The sequence below is a fragment of the Herpailurus yagouaroundi genome, unplaced genomic scaffold (genome assembly GCF_014898765.1).
Source record: "Herpailurus yagouaroundi ecotype Mexico unplaced genomic scaffold, PumYag 142, whole genome shotgun sequence".
Classification (NCBI taxonomy): domain Eukaryota; kingdom Metazoa; phylum Chordata; class Mammalia; order Carnivora; family Felidae; genus Herpailurus; species Herpailurus yagouaroundi.
Window position 1 is genome coordinate 59397690 of NW_024412397.1, and position 21409 is coordinate 59419098.

The following is a 21409-nucleotide window of genomic DNA, read 5'->3' on the forward strand; positions in this document are numbered from 1 at the left end:
AGCCCAAATACATCTGTTGATTACTACTTAGCCATAAACCTGCCGCATCTGAGATCGCACGTTGGGTGTTTCCCACACGTGCATCCAAATGCTTAGGGAAAGGGAAAAAAATGTAACACATCTGGTTTTCGAAACAATTCTCATGGAAAATTTTACCCTTGGGTGGAAAATAATGCAGAGTCACTCAGCTGGAACCTCACGTTCAGTGTACTTCATTGTCATCCCGCTTTGCCTCGTCCTTCCCAAGCTGATTTCCTAGCTCTTCCCCTTGCAAGAGCTAATCACTTTGTACAGTTTGCGCTAGAAGCACACGGGGGGGGGGGGGGGGGGGGCCTGCGGGGTAGGGTGCCGACGGGCAGAATCAGGACTGCCTTTAATGGACCCGTCTGTCCATAGCAGTTAAGTGCACAATGCCGTCCATCCGAGGACAGAAGATTAATGAGCTCTACTGTACGACAGCTGATTGCCTGGGAGTGAACATTCTCAGTTAGCGGGTCTGCCTCCCTTTCGCGGCATGGGTATTAGCTGGACAGCCTGCCTGCAAGAAAAAGAACACGTGTCTCAGAGAGCCGCGCCCTTTGCAGAAACCCTGAGATCCTGCCAAGGTGATAATCAGAACGGGGAACGTGGCCTGACTCCTTTCCCAAGGCTATATTCCCAAGGAAGGCAATTTCCCAGGCCTCGGTCTTCGCTCTGGGTCGTAGTGAACATTCTCACAGTTGCACGCAGTAAATGGCAAAATGCATCATGTCCAAAGAGGTAAAATGTATCGAGTCAACTTTGGGAATAGTTCATAAAAAATTACCAGGTTGGGGCGCCTGGGTGGCTCAGTCGGTTAAGCGGCTGACTTCAGCTCGGGTCGTGATCTCAGTGTTCATGAGTTTGAGCCCCGTGTCAGGCTCTGTGCTGACAGCTTAGAGCCTGGAGCCTGCTTCAGATTCTGTGTCTCCCTCTCTCTGTGCCCATCTCCCTCTCGCACTCTGTGTCTGTCTCTCAAAAATAAAATAAATACACGTTAAAAAAAATGTTTTTAGGGGCGCCTGGGTGGCGCAGTCGGTTAAGCGTCCGACTTCAACCAGGTCACGATCTCACGGTCCGTGAGTTCGAGCCCCGCGTCGGGCTCTGGGCTGATGGCTCAGAGCCTGGAGCCTGTTTCCGATTCTGTGTCTCCCTCTCTCTCTGCCCCTCGCCTGTTCATGCTCTGTCTCTCTCTGTCCCAAAAATAAATGTTGAAAAAAAAAATTAAAAAAAAATGTTTTTAATTATCATGTTGGAAAATACTCAGCTGTGTGAATGTTCCCTGTTAACTGATCTTTAGTCACACGACTAGTGCTCTAGTGGCTGGAACCCGATTGTCCTCGAGAACAGAAAGCACTTTTAGCTCGCCTGGCCTTCCGGAAGAACTGGAAACCATGCAAGAGCTTATTGGATAGCTCTCACCTAGTTCCAGGAAGCTTGCCACTATGTTAAGCTTTCGAGACCTAAGGTTTCATCTACTAGTAATTCCCCAAATCAAGATTTTTAATGCAAGGGGATTAACAGTGCCAGAATTATGTGGTTCTAATAGGTGATCGCCTGTGAATTGGATTAATTTATTCAAAGAGAAGTCACTTTTTCTTCCAGGGATGTGGCATAATATTCTTTATTAAAACATCTAAGTATAGGGGCGTCTGGGTAGCTCAGTTGGTTGAGCATCCGACTCTTGATTTTGGCTCGGGTCATGATCTTGCGGTTCACAAGTTCATGTGCTGACAGTGCAGAGCCTGCTTGGGATTCTCTCTCTCTGCCCTTCCTTGCCTCTCTCTCTCTCTCTCTCTCTCTCTCTCTCTCTCAAAATAAACAAACTTAAAAAAAAAATCTAAGTATAAATATAGAGAACCTGATTTAAAACTCAGAGCAAGATCTGATGAAATTATGTTTCATGTTAGTCTCCAACGACAGCTGGTCACTAAAGAGCCTCCCTTGGGACCCAGCTTTAGGACCAAGTAGAATCTGTTTCCCTGGACCTTTATCACTCACTGGTCCAGGACTCATTTGGAGCCTAGGGCCTTCAAGAGCCATCCTAAGTAAAAGTCAGTGCCTTTGGCTCCCTGGGCCTCCCAGACTTCGACTCACCTGGGTACCCACTTTTCTGTTTCGCCCAAGATGCAGAAACTGCCCGAAAGAGCACCTGTGCCAGACAGGGCCTGTATGTCAGACTGTGATCTGCTCTTTTTTTTTTTTTTTTTACATTTATTCATTTTTGAGATAGAGAGAGAGAGCACAAGCAGGGGAGGGGCAGAGAGAGAGGGAGACACAGAATCTGAAGCAGGCTCCAGGCTTCAAGCTGTCAGCACAGAGCCCAACGCAGGACTTGAACTCACAAACTGCAAGATCATGACCTGAGCCGAAGTCAGACACACACCAATTGAGCCACCCAGACGCGCCCCCCCCCTTTTTTTTTAATAAGGAAGCTCTCCTCTTGAGACTAAATCACGTTTACCTTTCAGTTTTGTACGTTGTACCATGGTTTATTCTGTGGACTTTGCAACTGTATAACCTCACCTAGGAGATAAGCAACTCTATAAAAAGATCCAGACTAGGGGCGCCTGGGTGGCTCCGTCGGTTAAACATCTGCCTTCAGCTCAGGTCATGATCTCATGGTTCGTGGGTTCGAGCCCCATGTTGGGCTCTCTGCTGTCTGTGCAGGGCCTGCTTCGGATCCTCTGTCCCCCTCTCTCTCTGCCCCTCCCCCTACTTGCTTGCTCTCTCTCAAGAGTAAAAAAAAAAAAAAAAAAAAAAAAAAAAAGAACCAGACCAGAGCTTATAATTATAATCAGTCCCCATCCCCCCAGTGTTAGCCATGGTCAGCAGTTTATGACATACTTTTCTACGTGTGCAACAAACCCTAAACCTCGCTGCTAAGTGATTTCTTCCCATCTGGCCACTTGATGTTCATCAGACCTGCCCCGGTTTCTTTGAAGCCTTTGGCTGATAACTCTGGGTTTATAACTTACTGAATACATGTCCATCAATTCCTTCACAAACCCACGTTTATTCTTGGGAACCTCTCTGAAAATTACAGTGACCTGCAGCACAGAGCCCACGTGGCCCGGATCACCTGCATATTCTCAGCCAAAGGACAAACGACTTTTTTGTACAAACATGAATTTCTCATCTCTGTAACCCTCCATCAGAGATTATGTTTTCGTGGCCAGTCTTCAGTGACGCCTTCTCTTTCATCTGTGGGAGGATGGTAGTTTTAGAAAAGAATCTTAAAAATAATCCAAATGGAACAATGGAAGTAAGGACGACAAATGGCTTATTAATAGTAAAATGTTGTTGGATGTGTACGTGTATCCTTTCTGTCTGATCGCACAGTAAAGGACTTGTCTTGGGACTCTTGCCGGTAGAGGGGTTACTTTATTGAATAGTGTATGAGGTGTCCCTCTTTGTAATTATGAAATAGGACCTATGCCTCCCTGTGTTGGGGGTCAAGGGCAGCTACCACAGCATTCTAGAACTCCCTGCCTATGTCTACTAGCCTAAATGAATAGGAAGTGGAGGCCATCTGGCATTCTGTGGGTGGGCCCTTAGCAGCAGGTCAACAGAACAGAACAATGTATCTGTTCCAGTGTTAGATTACACTCATCTCCAGCATTAATGGCTCTGATACAGGCAAAGTGGTTGATGGTAGCTTAGCTCTTTCACAGAATTATGAAACACATATCTTAGAAATCTTACGCAGGAACGATTTTATCAAATAGCTGGCATTGCATCACAAATATCTTGGTGTGTTACCTTTCTCAGAAACTTCCTCTTCGCTTTCCATTAATGCTTATTGTATATTTGGGTGGCAGCCTTAATTAGCTGAAGCCCAACCTTGAACCTGGTATAAAGTTTAACACTTTATAGCACAGTCCAGCTCCTGATCCCAATTTTGGAATTATGGTAAGGCTTGCCCAAAAGAGATGAACTTGGAAGGGCTCAAATGCCCTTAGCCTAAGGAAAAGGAAATGGTGGAGGCATTTTATTCCTGCTTTTTTGTAAGAAAGCCAACAAGCTGATCTTGAAGAGATTGAAAAATTGGCCTTTTTCATTGAAATTGGCCTGTGCTTAACCGATATATAAGCTAAAAGGTTGCATAATTGGGCCCCTGGCACAGAAGTTTCCGAAAAGTCTGCATCCAGGAAGACTCTCATCCAAAGACCTCTAAACAAACCAGAGAATCTTGATTCCATTCTTAACCTGATTAGGATCATCTTTTTACCCAAAACCTTGCCCAGCAAGGGCCACTGCGGGGAGAAAAAGTAACACAAGTAACTTTAAAGCATTCTTTCAGGATGGCTCACTAATATTATTACCTTTGGTATGGAGGATGGCAATCGCTCCTAGAGATTAAGTGGCTCTCTTAGGCAACGTTTCAAAACAACAACAACAACAACAACAACCTGGGTAGAATATAATGTCAGAATTTAAGTATCTTGGCTCGGTTTGTCCAGCCTTGGGTGGGACAGACCTGGATTGCAGTCTGTGTTCTGCACTTCCTAGCAGAGAGAGCCTGGCAGTTCCTTAGCTGCTGCGTGTTCTGGTTCCTCCTCTGTAACAGGGAACGTGACGGTACGCACCTAGCACTGATGCAAGAAGCAGGTAATAACATCATGCAGGTGAATGATCAGCATACCTGATCTTAGCACACCCTCTGACCCATTAAAAGCAATTAGAATTACTCTTCATTACTGGGTTTGGGGCTTGGGGTTTTTGTTTGTTTTTGTTGTGAAAAGTTGATAAGCATCAGGCCCATCTGGGTCTTCAGAAATTTTTTCTTGGACATCAATCATTGGCGTTGTGCACCAATGGCCGAGAGCTAGTCTGGCTTCTTGCCATATCACATGCTGCTCCTGGGTGATTATAATAACGAGTATCAATGACATTGATCCTGTGGACTCTCCTGCTCCCTTTGGCCACCTTCATCCCAAAGCAATTTTTGAACTCCTGCCATGATGATTAATATTATACTGGTATAACAGCACATTATGTTGATCACTCTGACCCAAATGTGCATGAAAACATTAAGGCTTAATTTTATTTAATCTGATATTTGCTAATGGCAGCAAGTACTTATTTCTAGAGGAACCAAAATTTCAGTCTGCAAAAGGACTATTAATGTGACCTCCTGCTTTCGAGGACCACAAAGTTCCGGTCCTAATGTTGTCAGAGGCATTTAGTGCGGGGCTAAGAACCCTACAGGCTGGCTACATTCACAAAGTGGGGTTTGTAGGGAGCTGTCCATTACATACAAGGATTGATTACATAGTTTTCTGCTTTTTCTTCCACGAGCATGAGATGACTACTCAGACTGGATCAAACCTCTTACCATTAGGTTATGCTTAAAATGCTTAGACTTAAAAAGTAGTGATTGTTGGTTTTTTTGAGAGAGAGCGAGCAAGCCATGAGTAGAGGAGAGGGGCAGAAGGAAAGCGAGAAAGAGACAGAGAGAGAATCCCAAGCAGGCTCCACTCTGAGTGTGGAGTTCCATGTGGAGCTCGATCCCATGACCCTGGGATCATGACCTGAGCTAAAATCAAGAGTCAGACACTCAATTGACTGAGCCACCCAGGAGCCCAAAAGTAGTAATGTATATATTTTTTAAACTTAAATTCCAAAGATGGAAATCCCAAACGAATCTACTATAAAATATAAATAAATGTTTTCAAATGAATTCTGTACTCAGAAGGGTGTGTATTTCTGGAAAAAAAAAATTGCAATACCTCTTCTCACTCACCTGTGCTTACATAATTTTTAAGTACTTTTGGTGTCAAGTTGACTTATTATAGTTATTTATTATAGTTGTACATATACCCTGAGCAGCTCGCTGAGTATAGTGGTAATTTTCTTACATTCAGGTGGTTGGAAGGAATGTGTAGGATTTTTAGAAGGTTCTCTAGTTGCTGAATCTTGAAAATGTTAACTGAACTGTACCCTTCATGGCTTCAGTCTCAGGGCTACTAAAGTAAAAACTGGTGTTCAAAGAGAGAAAAATGAAAGAGCAATAAATGGTAACAAATAGGCCTTTCTCCCCAAGTGAAAGTCTACCACATATAACTTCAGACAACTTACAGGGAGAACTGGGGAGTTTTCAGTAATAAATTTGCTAATGTTAAGGAGTTTCTCTTTTCTTTTTTTTAAATGTTTTTATTTTATTTTTGAGACAGAGAGAGTGAGAGAGAGAGAGAGAGCGGGGGAGGGGCAGAGAGAGAGGGAGACAATCCAAAGAAGGCTCCAGGCTCCGAGCTGTCAGCACAGAGCCCGATGTGGGGCTCGAACTCACAACCCGCGAGATCATGACCTGAGCCCAAGTCAGAGACATAACCGACTGAGCCACCCAGGAACCCCAGGAGTTACTCTTTTCTAACTCAACTTCATTTAAATCCAAACATACAGCCAAAGTATCTTAAATTCTTCCCAAATGTGGCTGACCATTTTTATCTATGTGCACATGTGTTTCGGGGATTAACTAGTTTTAGAATCACGACGGACTCTCCACGTGATGCAGGAGAGCTGGGAGTAGTGAGTGTCCTGCTGCCCTTGGCATGAGAGGTTTATCAAGCAGGGGGGATTTGCTCTGAGAATAAGGGGTCCTGTGTTCCCAAAGTCAAGACGGTCTGCATCCAGACAACTGAGAGAGCTTTAATTCTACCTGCCTCATAAATGCACCAAACAAGATGGCCCGGAGACAGTCTGGAAGCTCATGATGCACTAAGTGTTTTCTGCCCAACTGAAAGAGATGAGCTCATGGGGCTTTTATCATCCAGGTACCATAATTGATTCAGGATTTAATGCACTTAGACAAACCTTTCTGGTATAGTGTCCGTGCCAAAATGTACTAAGATAGCCAGCATGGTTTTGAAATGTGCCTTCAAAGGGCAGGGTGGATTTTAGAAAATATAAAATCTCTAAGTTAGGTGTAAGCAGATTAGGGATAAAAATCCCATTTTCATTTATGAGACCTGTTTGCGTACTTCCCACAGGCTGAGCACTGTGTGAAACACTGGAAATCAGGAGTGGGTAAGGTTTTGTCTCCCACCCGCCACCCGTGTACTTTACCGTGGCGGTGGAGTGATCAGGGGCGGCACGAGAAAACAAGTAGGTGCCATGGTTATTCATGCTGTTGGTGCAGCAGAAAGGAGGGGCACAGTGATTCTATCTCAGAGGACCATGAGGAAGCCTTCACGAACAAGTTAAGCGTTCACTTTTGGCTTTGTTTATGAAAGCTCAGCATGCCCTTCCCCACATGGCCATACGGATCCATACGAGCCACACAGTATGACCACGCTGTGCTTATGAGAGACACAGAGCCTATTTTTTTTATTCCCTTCTGGTTCAGTGGCTGGTATTAAAATGACAGAATATGTCGGTGAGTGTTCAGATCTTGCTAGAGCTGCATCCCCAGTCACAGCTTTGGACGTCTGAAGTCACATGCAGCGTCCTCGCAGCCCCGGCTTCCGGGTTCCCCGTGGCCTCCTGCAGCTTCCTCCCTTCTGCTTCTGGGCCTGGAGGACCAGCCTGAGTGCCAGCCTCCCTCCTATTCCGACAGGCCCTTAGCAGTCTTAGCCCCAGGAGCCTGACAGCCGGCAGCAGGGAGACCCCCTGGCTGCGTCCCACTAACCGTGCAGACTTCGCACCTGCTCTACATACACCCACCGCAACAGCCCCTTGGACACAGCCCGGCACCCCGTTGATGCTAGGCTCCCCTCCTCTTCGGACCTAAAGAAAACCCTGGCACGAACTGGCAGACCCGACTCCATGTTCCCCCCTGCAGGTGGTGGAAAACCAGCAGCTGTTTGGTGCGCTCAAGACCCTGCTGGAGGACCTGCACGCGGAGCTGCGGGAGGACGAGCATGCGCGGCGGCGGCTGCAGCAGCAGTACGCCAGCGACAAGGCCGCCTGGGACGTGCAGTGGGCGGCGCTCAAGTGCCGCCTGGAACAGGTACCTGCCCGCGGGGTCTCCCCTGCCCCAACTGTGGGGCCTCCGTTGTCTGGGCCAGGTGGGGAGAAGGCACAGTACCTCGGATCCAGGGTGATCCTTGTCCAAAGAGATCATCGACTCCGAGGTGAAAGCCTGGAACAGCTGCCAGCTCGCTCTTTTCGCTCTCTCTCTCCTTAAAATTCCCAGCCTTGGGGCGCCTGGGTGGTTCAATCCGTTAAGCGTCCAACTTCGACTCAGGTCATGATCTTGCAGTTTGTGGGTTCTGTGCTGACAGCTGGTAGCCTGGAGCCTGCTTCACATTCTGTGTCTCCCGCTCTCGCTGCCCTTCCCCACTCACGCTCTGTCTCTCTCTGTCTCTCAAAAATAAACATTAAAAAAAGTTTTCTTTTTTAATTCCCAGCCTTTCCGAGACACCTTCGTCCCCCTTCCCAGTCCCTCTCCCGAGAAGGAAACACAGTCTCCACAGAACGCCTTTGGCCAGTAACATTTATTTTCCCATTCTGCACTGAACGAGGCGGTACTTAGCCCCATCGAAGGATGGCCCAGCGTGAAGTGGTGATCAGAACACGCTGACACAGTTCAGACAGGAACAAAGAAAATGCAGATTGTGGCTTAGTTATCTCTGGAAAAGGAAAACATGTGCATTCCTTTAGATTTCTCCAAATACTGAAAAGAGCTTGTAGACCTTCCACTACGTGCCCTGGAGGTCTGATCAGTTTCCGTGTCCTTATCTCCCCTGGAGGAAATGGAGGCCCAGAGGAAGTGTCGGGTCTCAGATCATGGAGTCTTCAGTGCTCGAGTGGAGAGAACAGGGTCCTGCCTGCACCCTCCCAACAGAGCAGAGACTCTTTGGAGATTTTAGACCAGGGCCATGGTTGTTAAGGTCAGACTTCTCCAGAAACGTTCTTTTCTTAAGTGTTTTCTCCCTGGAAATCCTTAAAAGCAATGTCACCTCCTGCCCAGAGTCTGCTCACTCAGGTGGTTTCTCCAGATCTCTTCCAGCCCCTTGATCATCATGGGAGTAAATCTGTGCATCTTTGATAACCTGCTTTCTAGGCCCTGTTTTGAGGCAAATCTTAAACTAATTAAAATTTTATATGAATTGGCCAAGTCGTGAAAGACAAAGAAATTTTCCCAGAATGGAGACATCTTCCAAATGGCCTTGATAAGAGATGAAAGGGCCTGTCATGTCAAAAGCAAACAGCTTCCCTGGTACCCACAAGTTCAACTGCATTGCCAGCTGGCCCAAGGGAGCATCGCTATCAGGTTCATAGCCCTAGGTAGAGCAGAGACACAGCCTTCTCTGCAGAGGAAGCAGCAAAGCATAGCAAAACCAAAGCACCAGGCCAGGCTGGCGGAGCTGCTGACCCAGTTATGAATCCTGTCTACTTGCCCGGTAGGAGATTCTTACTAGATGCTCTGTTTATCTTCGTGCACAGCCTGGAGCGTCCGCAGTGGAGGAAAAATGAGTAAGGATGCTCTTTAAGCCTATTTTAAAATATGTTTGTGGGGGAGAAAGCTAAATATTTTCAAAGATGTAAGTGTAGGTGTAGCTAAAGAAAGGAGGCCTAATCTTTGAGATGAGCCGATTTCAAAATATTTCATCTTTGTTTTAGAGAAACCTGGCATCCACCCACACGTGTGCTACACATAAAGCCTCGGGAAAAGTCAATAACACTGAGAAATAAAAATAGGACTTCAAACCCAGAAGCAAGGTGGCACTAGGTGAAGATTCATCTTCCGCCCAAATCGTTGAAGAAGTTTCTGACACAATTGCAGCCCAGGAAGCAGTGAATGCAGGCCGAGGATGGTTCACTTATAATCACCCCCCACCCCCGTCTTTACTCTCTTCTGCTTAAAAGCAAAACAAGTGAATTCTATCAAAAGTTAAGTATTTTCTCTCCGTGAAGGCCATGTGGTGTCAATGCCCAAGTCTGTGATTCCTTCACTTAACTCCCAACTCAGACCTTGTTCTAGATGCCATCAAATAAGATGTTTCTTGAAGGGGCTGTCAGTGCAGTGGGAGAGCCAGACAAGGGCGGCAATTTGTAATAGTGTGATAAGTGTCCCACAAGGCCTATACACGGTGCTGCCGGGGTGGGGGGGGGAGGGGGATGCAGAGCCCATACCTCAACCTGAGGTTTCAGGGAGGGGGTGTTCATGAAAGTGCTGCTGCTTAGCATGAGTCTTGGGAGATGAATAAGAGTGGGTACATGGGAAAAGAGAGAAAGGATGTTTCAGACAAAAAAAGGCACAACAAAGAAAGGAGCATAGTACATCTGAGGAGCCGCACCTAGTCAGGTTATGAGGGAGAGGAAGAATGTGCAAAAGATTGAAACAGAAATCCCGACTGTATCACGGAAGTAAAGCGTTTTGGATTTACCTCTGCCAACGATTGTCCTGACTTCAAGGAGGAGGATGGATTAGAAGCCCAGTAGAATTGAATAGAGTAACATGGTTCCATCCATAAAATCCGGGGTCTGCCGAACCGGAATGGGGAAAACACGCATCTGTATGTTCACTAATCTTTTGCTAAAATGTATCATGTTCTGCAGCAACAGCAAACTTCCAGTTTCTTCCTCCTGTCCTCCGCTGTTGTTGCCCCAGTTTACTTCTACACGGTCTGTAAACACACATCACGTTGCAACTGTTTTTGCTTTAGGCACTCAGTAATACTTTAAAGCAATTAAGGGGCGCCTGGGTGGCTCAGTCAGTTAAGCGTCCGACTTCAGCTCAGGTCATGATCTCACAGTTTGTGAGTTCAAGCCCCGCGTCGGGCTCTGTGCTGACAGTTCGGAGCCTGGAGCCTGCTTGGAATTCTGTGTCTCATTCTCTCTCTGCCCCTACCCCACTTGTGCTCTGTCTCTCTCTCTCTCTGTCTCTCAAAAATAAATAAATAAATAAATAAATAAATAAATAAATAGGTTTTTAAAAAGGGGAACATGAGTTTGGGAGCACTTGGGTGGCTCAGTCGGTTGAGCATCCAACTTCGGCTTGGGTCATGATCTCACGGTTCGTGGGCTTTGCACTGACAGCATGGAGCCTGCTTCAGATTCTGTCTCCCTCTCTTTCTGCCCTTCCTCCACTCGTGCTCTCTCTCTCTGTGTGTCTCTCTCTCTCAAAAATAAACATTTAAAAATGTTTTTAAATAGGGGAAACGTGAGTTTTTATTTGTACTTCTGTCATTTCCAGTGTTCTTCATTTTTTGTGTGTATAAGTAAGAGTGTCTCTTAGTATCGTAATCCTTCTGCCTGAAAACTTCCTCCATCATTTCTTGAAATACAGGTCTGCTGGCAATGATTTTCTTTTATTTTAATTTGTTTAAAAATCATCTTTGCTTTAGTTTTGAAAGATACTGTTGCTGAGCACTGAAGTCTGTCGAGGTTGACCCATTCCCCCTTCAGTCCTTCAAAGATGTTGTTCCATCATCCTCTGACTCAAATAGTTTCAGAGGAGAGGTCAGCTGTCAGTCGTGTCTGTGTACCTCTGGGTGTGGTATGTTTTTCTGCCTGCCTCCAAGGTTTCCTGTTTGGTGTTGAGCAGTCAGAATATGATGTGTCTAGATGGAAGTTTGTTTTTTTGTTTTTTGTTTTTTGTTTTTTAATGTTCATTTATTTTGAGGGAGTGAAATAGTGCGAGCAGGGGGAGGGGCAGAGAGGGAGGGAGACACAGAATCCGAAACAGGCTCCAGGCTCCAAGCTCTCAGCACAGAGCCTGATGCGGGGCTCTAACCCACGAACCGCAAGATCATTACCCGAGCCGAAGCTGGACGTTCAACCGACCGAGCCACCCAGGCGCCCCTAGATGGAAGTTTCTTTGATTGTTTGTTTTGGTATTTAATCTCATGGCTGTTTAATGGATATTTATTGTGAACTGGTAGGTCCCACTGCTACTCCATCACCAGTGTCCATACAGGGGCTGAGGACTTAGGGACGTGTACTGCCCTCCAGGAACTCTGCAGAAGGAAGACAAGATAGGGTGGTAACCAAGTCAGTAAGTGGAGCTGAGAAGCAGATGAGAGGAAGCTAAGCGGACTCACTGCTTTACATTCCGTGTGACTCTGTCAAATGCTCCTAACTAGGACTTTAAAACTGAAAATTGTTTTTTCCATGAGACTGGTCAGATCTGGGCTGAAACATGTCTCCAGGGACAATATGCAAACGTGCTGAGATGTTCCTCACCTGTTAATACAAGACTGGCCAGGGATTAAGGTCTAAGTCTTTTCTCCTTCCCAGCTGGAAGAGAAGACGGAGAAGAACTTGGGAGAACCAGGCTCTTCCGCTGACAGCAAAGGGGCCTTCAAGAAGGAGAGGGAGACGCACCAGAAGCTCCTCGCCGACAGTCACGGCCTGGTTATGGACCTGCGTTGGCAGATCCATCACAGCGAGAAGAACTGGAACCGGGAGAAGGTGGAGCTTCTTGACCGTCTAGACCGAGACCGGCAGGAGTGGGAGCGGCAGAAGAAGGAGCTCTTGTGGAGAATAGAACAGGTAAGGGAGCGCGAACAGGGAAGAGGGTACAGACAACTAAAGTGACCTGGAAATCGGAGCACTTAGGGGAAAAAAATAGATCAGCCTATTGCGAGGTCCTTACTACATCAGGATGTTCCACGGGCTTCCAAAGGAAGAGGAAAAAATAGCAGAATTTCTAGTGTGGGAGATCCAGACTGGGCCCTGTGGGTAACTTCCTTGTGTGTATACGTGTGGGAGGTCTGTGGTCAGGGCTGGGGGGGGTGAGTGGCATTTTAAAAGAAGTTAAAGACTAAACTTGAAAGATGAGGTTATTTCAGGTCTTATTAGGTGATTCCTGCAAGATGCAAACTACCTTTGAAGTTGGCCACTAAAGATGTGGTCACAGTCACTGCTCCAACTTGAATGGAGTTGCTGTCCATTAGGAAAGAAATTGCTGAATTAAGTTGGAAATCAGGCTGTTTGCACCTGCTGTGGATCTTGCTGAGCTGTGATTAGGTAGGACCGTAGTCGGAGAGGGAGCTGGTAGTTCATTGCCTTCAGCTAAACAAATGATTCCAACACCCAGATGAATTCAGCGGGGGATGGGGAGTTGTTTTTCTACCTTCCAGATAATAGAAAATAAGTCTACATTGCGTCAGACTTAGGACGGTTTGCATAGTTGGGGTCATGCCTGAGTGATGCACAAATTAAATTTTCTCATTAAACTGATGAAGGCTTGGAATTCTTCCCTGGATGGAGTTTTACATAGCATATGTGTATTTTTTTTATTTATTCCAGCCAGGCACACTTATAAATTTATGAAGCCTCAAGGAAACGTATTAATCAATAGGAAACCAAGTTCAGGAAAAATAACATTACTCTATTACAAATACCCATACTGCTGGCATTTATGTGGGAGCCTTTTGAAAACTGTGCTCTATCATTCCAAGATGTGGTACCTGTGTTATGCAGGTGCAATGGCCAGGGTTAGTTTCTGTATAGTGTCCAGGAGGGAGAGAAGGTGAACGAGCTAAAAAAAACAAACAAACAAACCAGGAGCCCTTGGCTCAGAAAGCGTTGAGAAGAGGGGCACCTTGGTGGCTCAGTCGGTTGAGCACCTGACTTCGGCTCAGGTCATTATCTCATGGTTTGTGGGTTCAGCCCCCGCGTTGGGCTCTGTGCTGATAGCTCAGGGCCTGGAGCCTGCTACGGATTCTGTGTCTCCCTCTCTCTCTGTCCCTCCCCCACTTGCACCCTGTCTCTCTCTATCTCAAAAATAAATAAAACTATTTTTTTTTAAAATTTTAAAAAAGCGTTGAGAAGAAAGCACAGTGCAGATAAAAAGAAGCAACAGTTCCTCCCAGATCTGATTACGCACACAACTGAGCCACCATACTGATATCTGATGTGGTTGCTTTCAAAATTCCCCAAATTCTATCAAAGGAAAGGTGACCACTTCCTGTTTGGCCTAGAAATGCATCATTGAGAAGAATCTTCTGCATTAAATCCCCTGTGTGCCTGTGCTCTCCTGAATGGATCAGCTGTTAGGTGGAAATGGCAAGAGCAAAAATAGCATGTATTCTTGCAAAACGGTCATTGATTTATCACATCCAGCTTCAGCTAACCAGGATCTCCGTAACTCCAGGCACCTTGTTATCAGAGAGGTTCCCTCTTGGCCTTGCCTCCAGGAGCACTCACTGTGTCCCACCTGTACCACAGTAAGGCCGTCACGATCCCTGCCATGGCCCCTCTGGGGTCCCCTTTGGCTGTGAGCTATGGGCCCCTTGGTCTTGGCATTGCTGCTTTTTAGAAGTCACACCCCGGCTATCATTTAAACAAGCTGTTAGGGTTTTACTTGGAGGAAGGAAGAATTCCTAGTGAGGGAAAATATAGTAAGACATCTGATGATATTGAGCTTTTGAAGAGTTCGTGACCAGAGAAGTGCAGGTGCCCCATTTTAAGAAACTGTATTTTGAAAGATAAAAGCGGGCATGTGCTTGCTGAACCCCATTTCTGACTCATGTCCGTATTCCGTGCCGGGACCGCAGCAGACCTACCAAGCCGACAGCCTCAGAACTTCAGTCCTCAAGGTTAACGTCTCTGGACGTAATGGATGCAAGACACATGGGTTCCAGGCAGTCATCTGTTCCTGAAATCTGTGTGGTGGCTCCCACCGGCTTTGTACAATGATCTCACTGCTGTTTTTAGAAGAGGATTTGTTGCCAGTGAATGATGCTTCAGATATGCGGTTGTGGCTTTCAAAAATAAATCTGGCCTTTTCCCACAAATAGTCAGCATTTTAAAAGACAATTTTATAAACCTTGGTGCCCAATCCTGAAAATTAGATAAAGCAGTTATAGGCGTTCTCCGTAAAAGAGGAAAGTGGCTGAAGTGTGTGTATGCGTGGAAGTTTTGTTTATCATTCATTGAATTTTTAGCCCTGCATTCCATAGATAAACAAGAAATAGAAGTGAACATTCTTCATAACGTATGCTCTTGACATTTGACTACTTGGTGAGCCACGTAACCTTGACTGTGATCACCCTAACACAGTTGGTGAAGGAAGTGACACTAAATCCATTTTCCACTTTCAGAACACATGCTTCATACTCGTCCGGTGTCATTAAATTCCGACATAATTTCTGTGCCACATGAGGCATTTTATATGATGGATGACTGTGGGAATGTGGTTAAGGTCATATAACACATATCATCTATCTTATCAACGTCTCTTGTCCCGGTCCAGATTTGACTGGGTGATAGTTAACTTTTATGGAGTCACACTACATTTCTCCTTAGAATTAAGTTCCCAGTTAACACGCAGGTGATATAGGACCCGCCGCTGTACTAAAGACCTAAAGGAAGGACCCTGTGTCGTTCCGTTCTCCTTCCAGTAACTTCCTTAAATCAGCTGCTTCTACACCCTGAAAGGCCATTCTTTTGAAACCTGCTCACAAAGTGACCTTTTTTTCCTTTGACCATTTGGGTAAGGTGACACCTTTGAAGGTTTATTGTTTCCTGTATTACTTGAAATGCAAAGCTTTTCCGTTTTCTATTTGCACTAAAAGTTGTCCTGCTGCAGGATTCTAAGTACAGTAGGTGCTGATGGCTGGTTTGAAATGACTCTCCTAGGAAACCCGATCCTTTTAAGGACCCATTATTCTATTACAACACCCCAGAGGCATCTTACAGCAGATACCTCCCGCTAAACCCATTCCAGTTCATTTTTAGGAAACCTAACACTTCCCAGCTTTAGTATACATTGCTTCTGGCCGCCTGGGTTTATTTTTGAATTCCCACTTTGCTGAGTTAGAAATGTGCTGGTTCAGAGCTCTCCTCCTTAGTCATTCTTTCCTCCCCTTCACACACACCCGCGGAGCACATTTACAGCTTCGAATGTGATTCTTGTGTTTTAATTCTCACCCAGAATAGCTTAGGGATGATCACGTGTTGAAACTCAATTGCGCTGACATGCGTTAGATGATGAATAAAAAAAAAAAAGCTTTCCTTTTTTGTTGTTTTGTTTGTTTGTTGGTTGGTTGGTTTTGGGTTTTTTGTTTGTTTGTTTTTGGGTTTTGGGGTTTTTTTTGTTTTTAAAGAAAATGCTAGCATCTTTAAGAGAACTGAGAAGAATTGTGTCTTGGGGTTGAGAGCACAGGGGCGTAGCTGAAACCCAGAGCGATTGGCTTGTTCGCTAATTCAGCTGTGACCCGGCCTCAGACTCTTGACATTTAAGCTCTGGCTACGTGCATCTCCATCTTTCTCAGAAACTGAAGATAATCCACCGCCTCAGAAATTACTAAAAATGAGGAAGAGTCCCCTTGTCCCCCTTCTTGCACGTGACTTTGTTCCTGACGATGCAGAAGCCACACATACCTCCTGCTCATGGATGAAGGCTTCAGTGAGGACCCAGAGGTGTAGCTGGTGAAATGGGCTGTTAAAAAAAAAAAAAAAAAAAATTAATGCTTCCAAGGGAGTTTTGGAACTTCCTGGCACCCTACTTGAGGACTGGAAATCTTTCTTCTTCGGAAAATCCAAATGTCACTTTCGCCCTTCAGATAGTTTTCTTGTTCAGAACAGCAGCCAACGTGCTAGAGCGTGTGAGCAGGTCACCCAGCAAAGACCCCGGTGGAGACACGTGGGTGGAAATATCCTCAGGCCTCAGTTACGCTTTCTGCACCTGTTTTGGAAGGAAGGCGGTGAGGAAAGCTCCAGGGAGTCCGGGGGGAGCCGTCCGTTACGGCTTCTCCAGGGAGTGAGCACCATTTCTGCACACCATTTCTCTGCCTGTCGCTGTGAATTCACATTGACTTCCTTCCTAAATGGCTCCAGGTTGTTCGTTCTAATGCCGTAAACAGGCAAGACGTGTATCAGTGCACCCAGGCCCGAGCGAGGTCAGTGGTGGTTGTCTTGATGAGAAGCATTGAGCTGTCCAATGGGCCTGGCCCCTGGTGGGCTCACCTTTCTTGTGGCCCCTCCACGGCAGGAAGCCGTGCTGTCCCCGTTTCACAGATGACGACACTGAGCTGAGGAAACCAGCAAGGCACAGGACAATGGCTCCAACTCAGACCTCCCTAACTCCGGGGGTTCCCGAGTTTCTCAAGTCAGGCAAAAAAAAAGTATGGCTCTAAAGTATGTGACATATTTTTCTTGTTTTCAGTCAGATCCGATCTTTAATCGACTTTATAGCTAAGCTTTAACCCTCTCAAGCAAAGTGGAAGTTGCTTTTGACACCCAGTGGTTACAACCCAGTTCGATCACTTAGGTGACATAGGGGACCCATCCTAAATGACAGTATTATAATTAGGAAACCTGCTGGTTAGGAAAATCAAATTCACCCTCAGAAATTTGCTGCCACTGATGGTTTTCCATTGAGTGTGCCTTAAGTTCTGAAGGTATAAAGGGAGTTCTAAATATGTCACTTAACAGTGTTCAATGTTTTAAATAAATGTATAATTTCCGTGAGCAGTTCGCCAAGTTATATCCAGTACTCCAAGTTACACATAGGAATATATAGATTCTCGTCAGAAGGAGTTGGCTTGTGTGTATAGTTAATGCAGATTTTCCAGTCCGGATAAAATTGTGATTTTTTTTTTTTAAATAAAAGCATCTGTAATGTCGTGTTACTTTTGGAATTAGGGTCAGACCTTTAAGAACATATACTTCTCATAGTCTTTCCAGTGGCCCCAAATGTAATTCCAAACTGGGGAGAAGCAGTGGTCTTAGGGAGAGCAACAGAGGGAAAGGTGAGGCTAACTGCTTTCATTTTTAAAACGCTCAAGTTGCAGAAAGAAAACAGCCCCCGGAGAAGTGGCAGCTTCCTCTGTGATCCAAAAGAAGGCAACATCCGCCCCTTTGCCCACCCGGGAAGCCCCCGTATGCCCCGCCCCTTGGGGATGTGGCCCTGCGCAGACACAGACTCTACCCCATTTGAAGACCGGCCGCTGTCCAAGCTGAAGGAATCGGACAGGTGTTCAGCACGGGAAAATCTCTACTTGGACGCCTTGTCCCTGGATGACGAGCCAGAGGAGCCTCCGGCCCGCGGGCCCCAGCGGGAGTTCAGGAACTGCCTCCCCCAGGTCGGCTTGGGATTTGGGGTCCGGTTAACTGCTGCAGGACCCCGGGGTTGTCAGAAAACCTGGCCGTGGGATCTGCAGTCTCCAGGGCTTTGCACATCGCAGCCTCTGGGTTGAGTACACAGGAAACGTTCACAATACCAAGAGCTTGGCTTGGTGATCCTGACACCAGGCTCCTAGCATGTGCTGTGGTCAGGTGCACTCTGCCACCGCGTCTCGGGTTTGAATGTGCAGGACTGTGTCCTCTGTGAATGAAAGGTCTCCCACGTGAGCAGGTCCAGTGAAACTCAAGAGGAGACAGTTCAATCCGAGAACTATAGGTCTTCAGCCTCTCTTTAAATCATACCAGCCTTCTGATTCTAAACTTGCTGGTAACAGTAAAATCTGTTCTAAAGAAAGCACTCGCATTGGGAACTAGTGAGTGTCACTAAACAATGACATACTATAAATTCTTGCTCTGTGCAAAGGGGAAGAAAAATCCAACACTTAGAAGCCATGCGTCAATTAGATCAGCAAATCTATGAGGTAAGCACTGGGCTGAAATTTCCCCAGTGCAGCATCAGGTTTTTCTGGTTACCCCTTTTCAAAACCTAGGTTTTAAAACCGGGTTTGATTTTAGGAATTAGTACGCGTGGGTCAGTTTAAGAGTTGCTGTACCTGTCATTGAACCTGTCCCAAACACTTAACAGACTTCAAAGAGTTCTCGTCAAGTAGTGTCGAAATGTGGATCAGTTACACTTGAGTCAGGTGTCTGTGAGGTCAAGTACCTTCTCAGCGGTATGTAGCCAGGTGGCATGACATCACCAATATGCCACCCTGTTTGATCTATCAGCAACCCCCGCAGTGCAGCCGCGCAGCAGAGAGAAAGCAGACCAGGGTCGGGAGCCTGCCCTGTCCCAGCTCCAGAGTGACCGCGGCCCCACATTGATGGGTACAAAGTGGGAGTCGTTGTAAGTTCACCTCTCATTCCGAATGGCCACACTCACAATCAAGAAAGTGCTCACGCCTAAGGAGGTTGCATCAACTTCTACAGTGAGGCTTAGCCCAAGGGACATCAGTCTCCTAACTTCCTCTCTTGGGGCCCGATCTTCCCTTCGCCCTCCTCCTCCTCTCTCTCTCTCTCTCTCTCTCTCTCTCTCTCTCACACACACACACACACACACACACACACACACACACACACATTCAGATGTATTCAGGTCATTACAAAAGCCAGCTTTGAAATTTACGTAGTTAGAAGTCCTTTGAGGAAGCGCAGAAGAGCCACTTCCTTCATGGTGAAGTTTAAAGCCAGTTTTTCTCACACACACGGGCTCCTCCCTGGACTGCAGGAGCTCCAATCCCTCATCACCCTGTGGGTTCTGGTTTTATTGTCGTACCTCGAAGGGCTGGGGGGCAGTGGCTCTCCCGACCGAAATTTAGCACATCGAAGGTGCCTAGGCAGCCAGTATTAACTGATTCAGATGATCTTATTTCTTCTTTATAGGAAGAAGAAAATCACAAGGGAAATCTTCAAAGGTAAGTAAGCTTGATGAAAACAGTAGTTAGGCTACTGGAATGAAAACCTCTTGGTCTTAAAACTCTCTCTTGTCACTGCAGTCGTGATAACATGGTCTTCAAAATGACTTGAAGTAAGACTTCCGAATAAGTAGTGGCTTTATTATTATTGATTTCATCAATATGCTTCTTTTCTATCATTCACCACGGAAAAGCCAGAGACATGCTGTACTTGTGTGGGTGTTAGTGTCATGGTGAGAACGGTTACAGGTGTGCGTTGTGTATAGAAAGGAATGTTGTGTTCAGTGGGTTTGGAAAAGTCCACAGAAACCCCTCTCTTGTCATTTAGTCTGGAAAGACTCCCTCTTGATGTGCTGTGAGACATTTTATATACCGTGCATTTAAAGCTCTCCCAGGAGGATTTATTAAGATACTTCCTGGCCGTTGGGGCGCCTGGGTGGCTCAGTTGGTTAAGCGTCCAACACTTGATCTCAGCTCAGGTCTTGATCTCAGGGTCATGAGTTCAAGCCCCTCATTATTGGGCTCTTTGCTGGGTGTGGAGCCTACTTAAAAAAAGAAAAAAGAAAAAAGATATTTCCCAACAGTGAACTTTGAAGTAAACACAAAGTAAGTGATGTTGGTGACGTTAGTTATGATATATTTTAGGTCATACAGGTGATAGGATGTATCTGGAACAACACATCCAAGCAAAATTTGTTTATTTTTAAACATTAAAAATACACAACTGTGCGGAAAGTTCAAAGATTTCCCTTACACAGCCCCCGCCCCCAGCCCCACACACACGCTTTTTCTTTATAGATGAATACATGCTATTTCCACCACAGGAAACTTCTCCCCAGGGCAGTTCGCAGTTTCCAGATACCCTCATCCCTGGTTTTCCTGTAAACTTCGAGTCCATGAATTATTGCCTCCTTCGCATTTTGCCCTGTATCAGTTCATCCCAAACCATCCAAGACCACGGAGGTGCCTTTCTGTCCTTCAGGCTCTGTCTCGTCCGGTCATTCTCGGACAGTCCAGGGCCGCATTCGAGAGTGAGAGCCTGGTTTCACATGCACTCCTGCCTCTCACTGGCTCTGTGCCCTGGGGTGCGTTAGGTAACTGCCTTGTGCCTCAGTTTCCTCATCTGTAAACAGGAGGTGTTTCAATTTCTTTACAGCTTAAATGTGTTACTACACGGAAAGCAATGCCTGGCACAGACTTAAGAGTCAACAAAGTTCAGCTACCTTCACAGAGCTCCTCCCTGCCCAGGAGCTCTTAGATTTTATCTTATTTTTTAAGTGTTTTTTTTTTTAATTTTTTTAAGGTTTATTCATTTTTCAGAGAGGGAGAGAGCATGGGGGGGCGGGTAGGGACGGGGTGCAGAGAGAGAAGGAGACACGGAATCCCAAGCAGGCTCCAGGCTCCGAGCTGTCAGCACAGAGCCCGACACAGGGCTTGAACTCACAGACCGTGAGATCATGACCCGAGCTGAAGTCGGATGCTTAACCGACTGAGCCACATAGGTGTCCCTAAAACTTTATTTTTTTTTAGTCATCTCTACACCCAGCATGGGGCTTGAACTCGTGACCCCGAGATCAAGAGTCGCATGCTCTTCCTACTGAGCCAGCCAGGTTCCCCTCTTATTTTTTTAGCTTAATTGCTGTTGTTAATTTCAAAAGTCATGCATACTTGAAAAAGTTAACCTTAAATTAAAACTTAAATAGCACAGCACCAGAGATATTATTAAAACTTCCACATCAAAATGTCCGAGGTAAGAAAGTCCATGTGTCCTCCCCGTCCTCCCCTTTTCCCTCTTGCTTCTAGCGGTTTCGTGTCTTCCCTCCATACTTTGTTCTGTGTGCCTTCACACACTGGCGTGTATTCCAGATGTGTTTTCGTTTTATATCTGTTTCACC

General features: G+C 46.1%; 1 protein-coding gene across 12 annotated transcripts in view; it reads left to right on the forward strand.

Moving 5' to 3' along the window:
• Positions 1–21409, forward strand: part of MTCL1 (microtubule crosslinking factor 1) — a 130194-nt gene that overhangs the window by 96886 nt on the left and 11899 nt on the right. For 11 of the 12 annotated variants that reach the window (XR_005791743.1, XM_040479381.1, XM_040479389.1 and 8 more), the window contains 4 exons: positions 7802–7969; positions 12205–12459; positions 17703–17999; positions 19483–19514. Coding sequence is in view for 11 of the 12 variants with exons in the window: in XM_040479381.1 (XP_040335315.1) it covers positions 7802–7969; positions 12205–12459; positions 17703–17999; positions 19483–19514 (752 nt within the window). In the remaining variant the exon portion in view is untranslated. The remainder of the gene's footprint in view (positions 1–7801; positions 7970–12204; positions 12460–17702; positions 18000–19482; positions 19515–21409) is intronic. The other variant, XM_040479387.1, reaches the window with a different exon arrangement.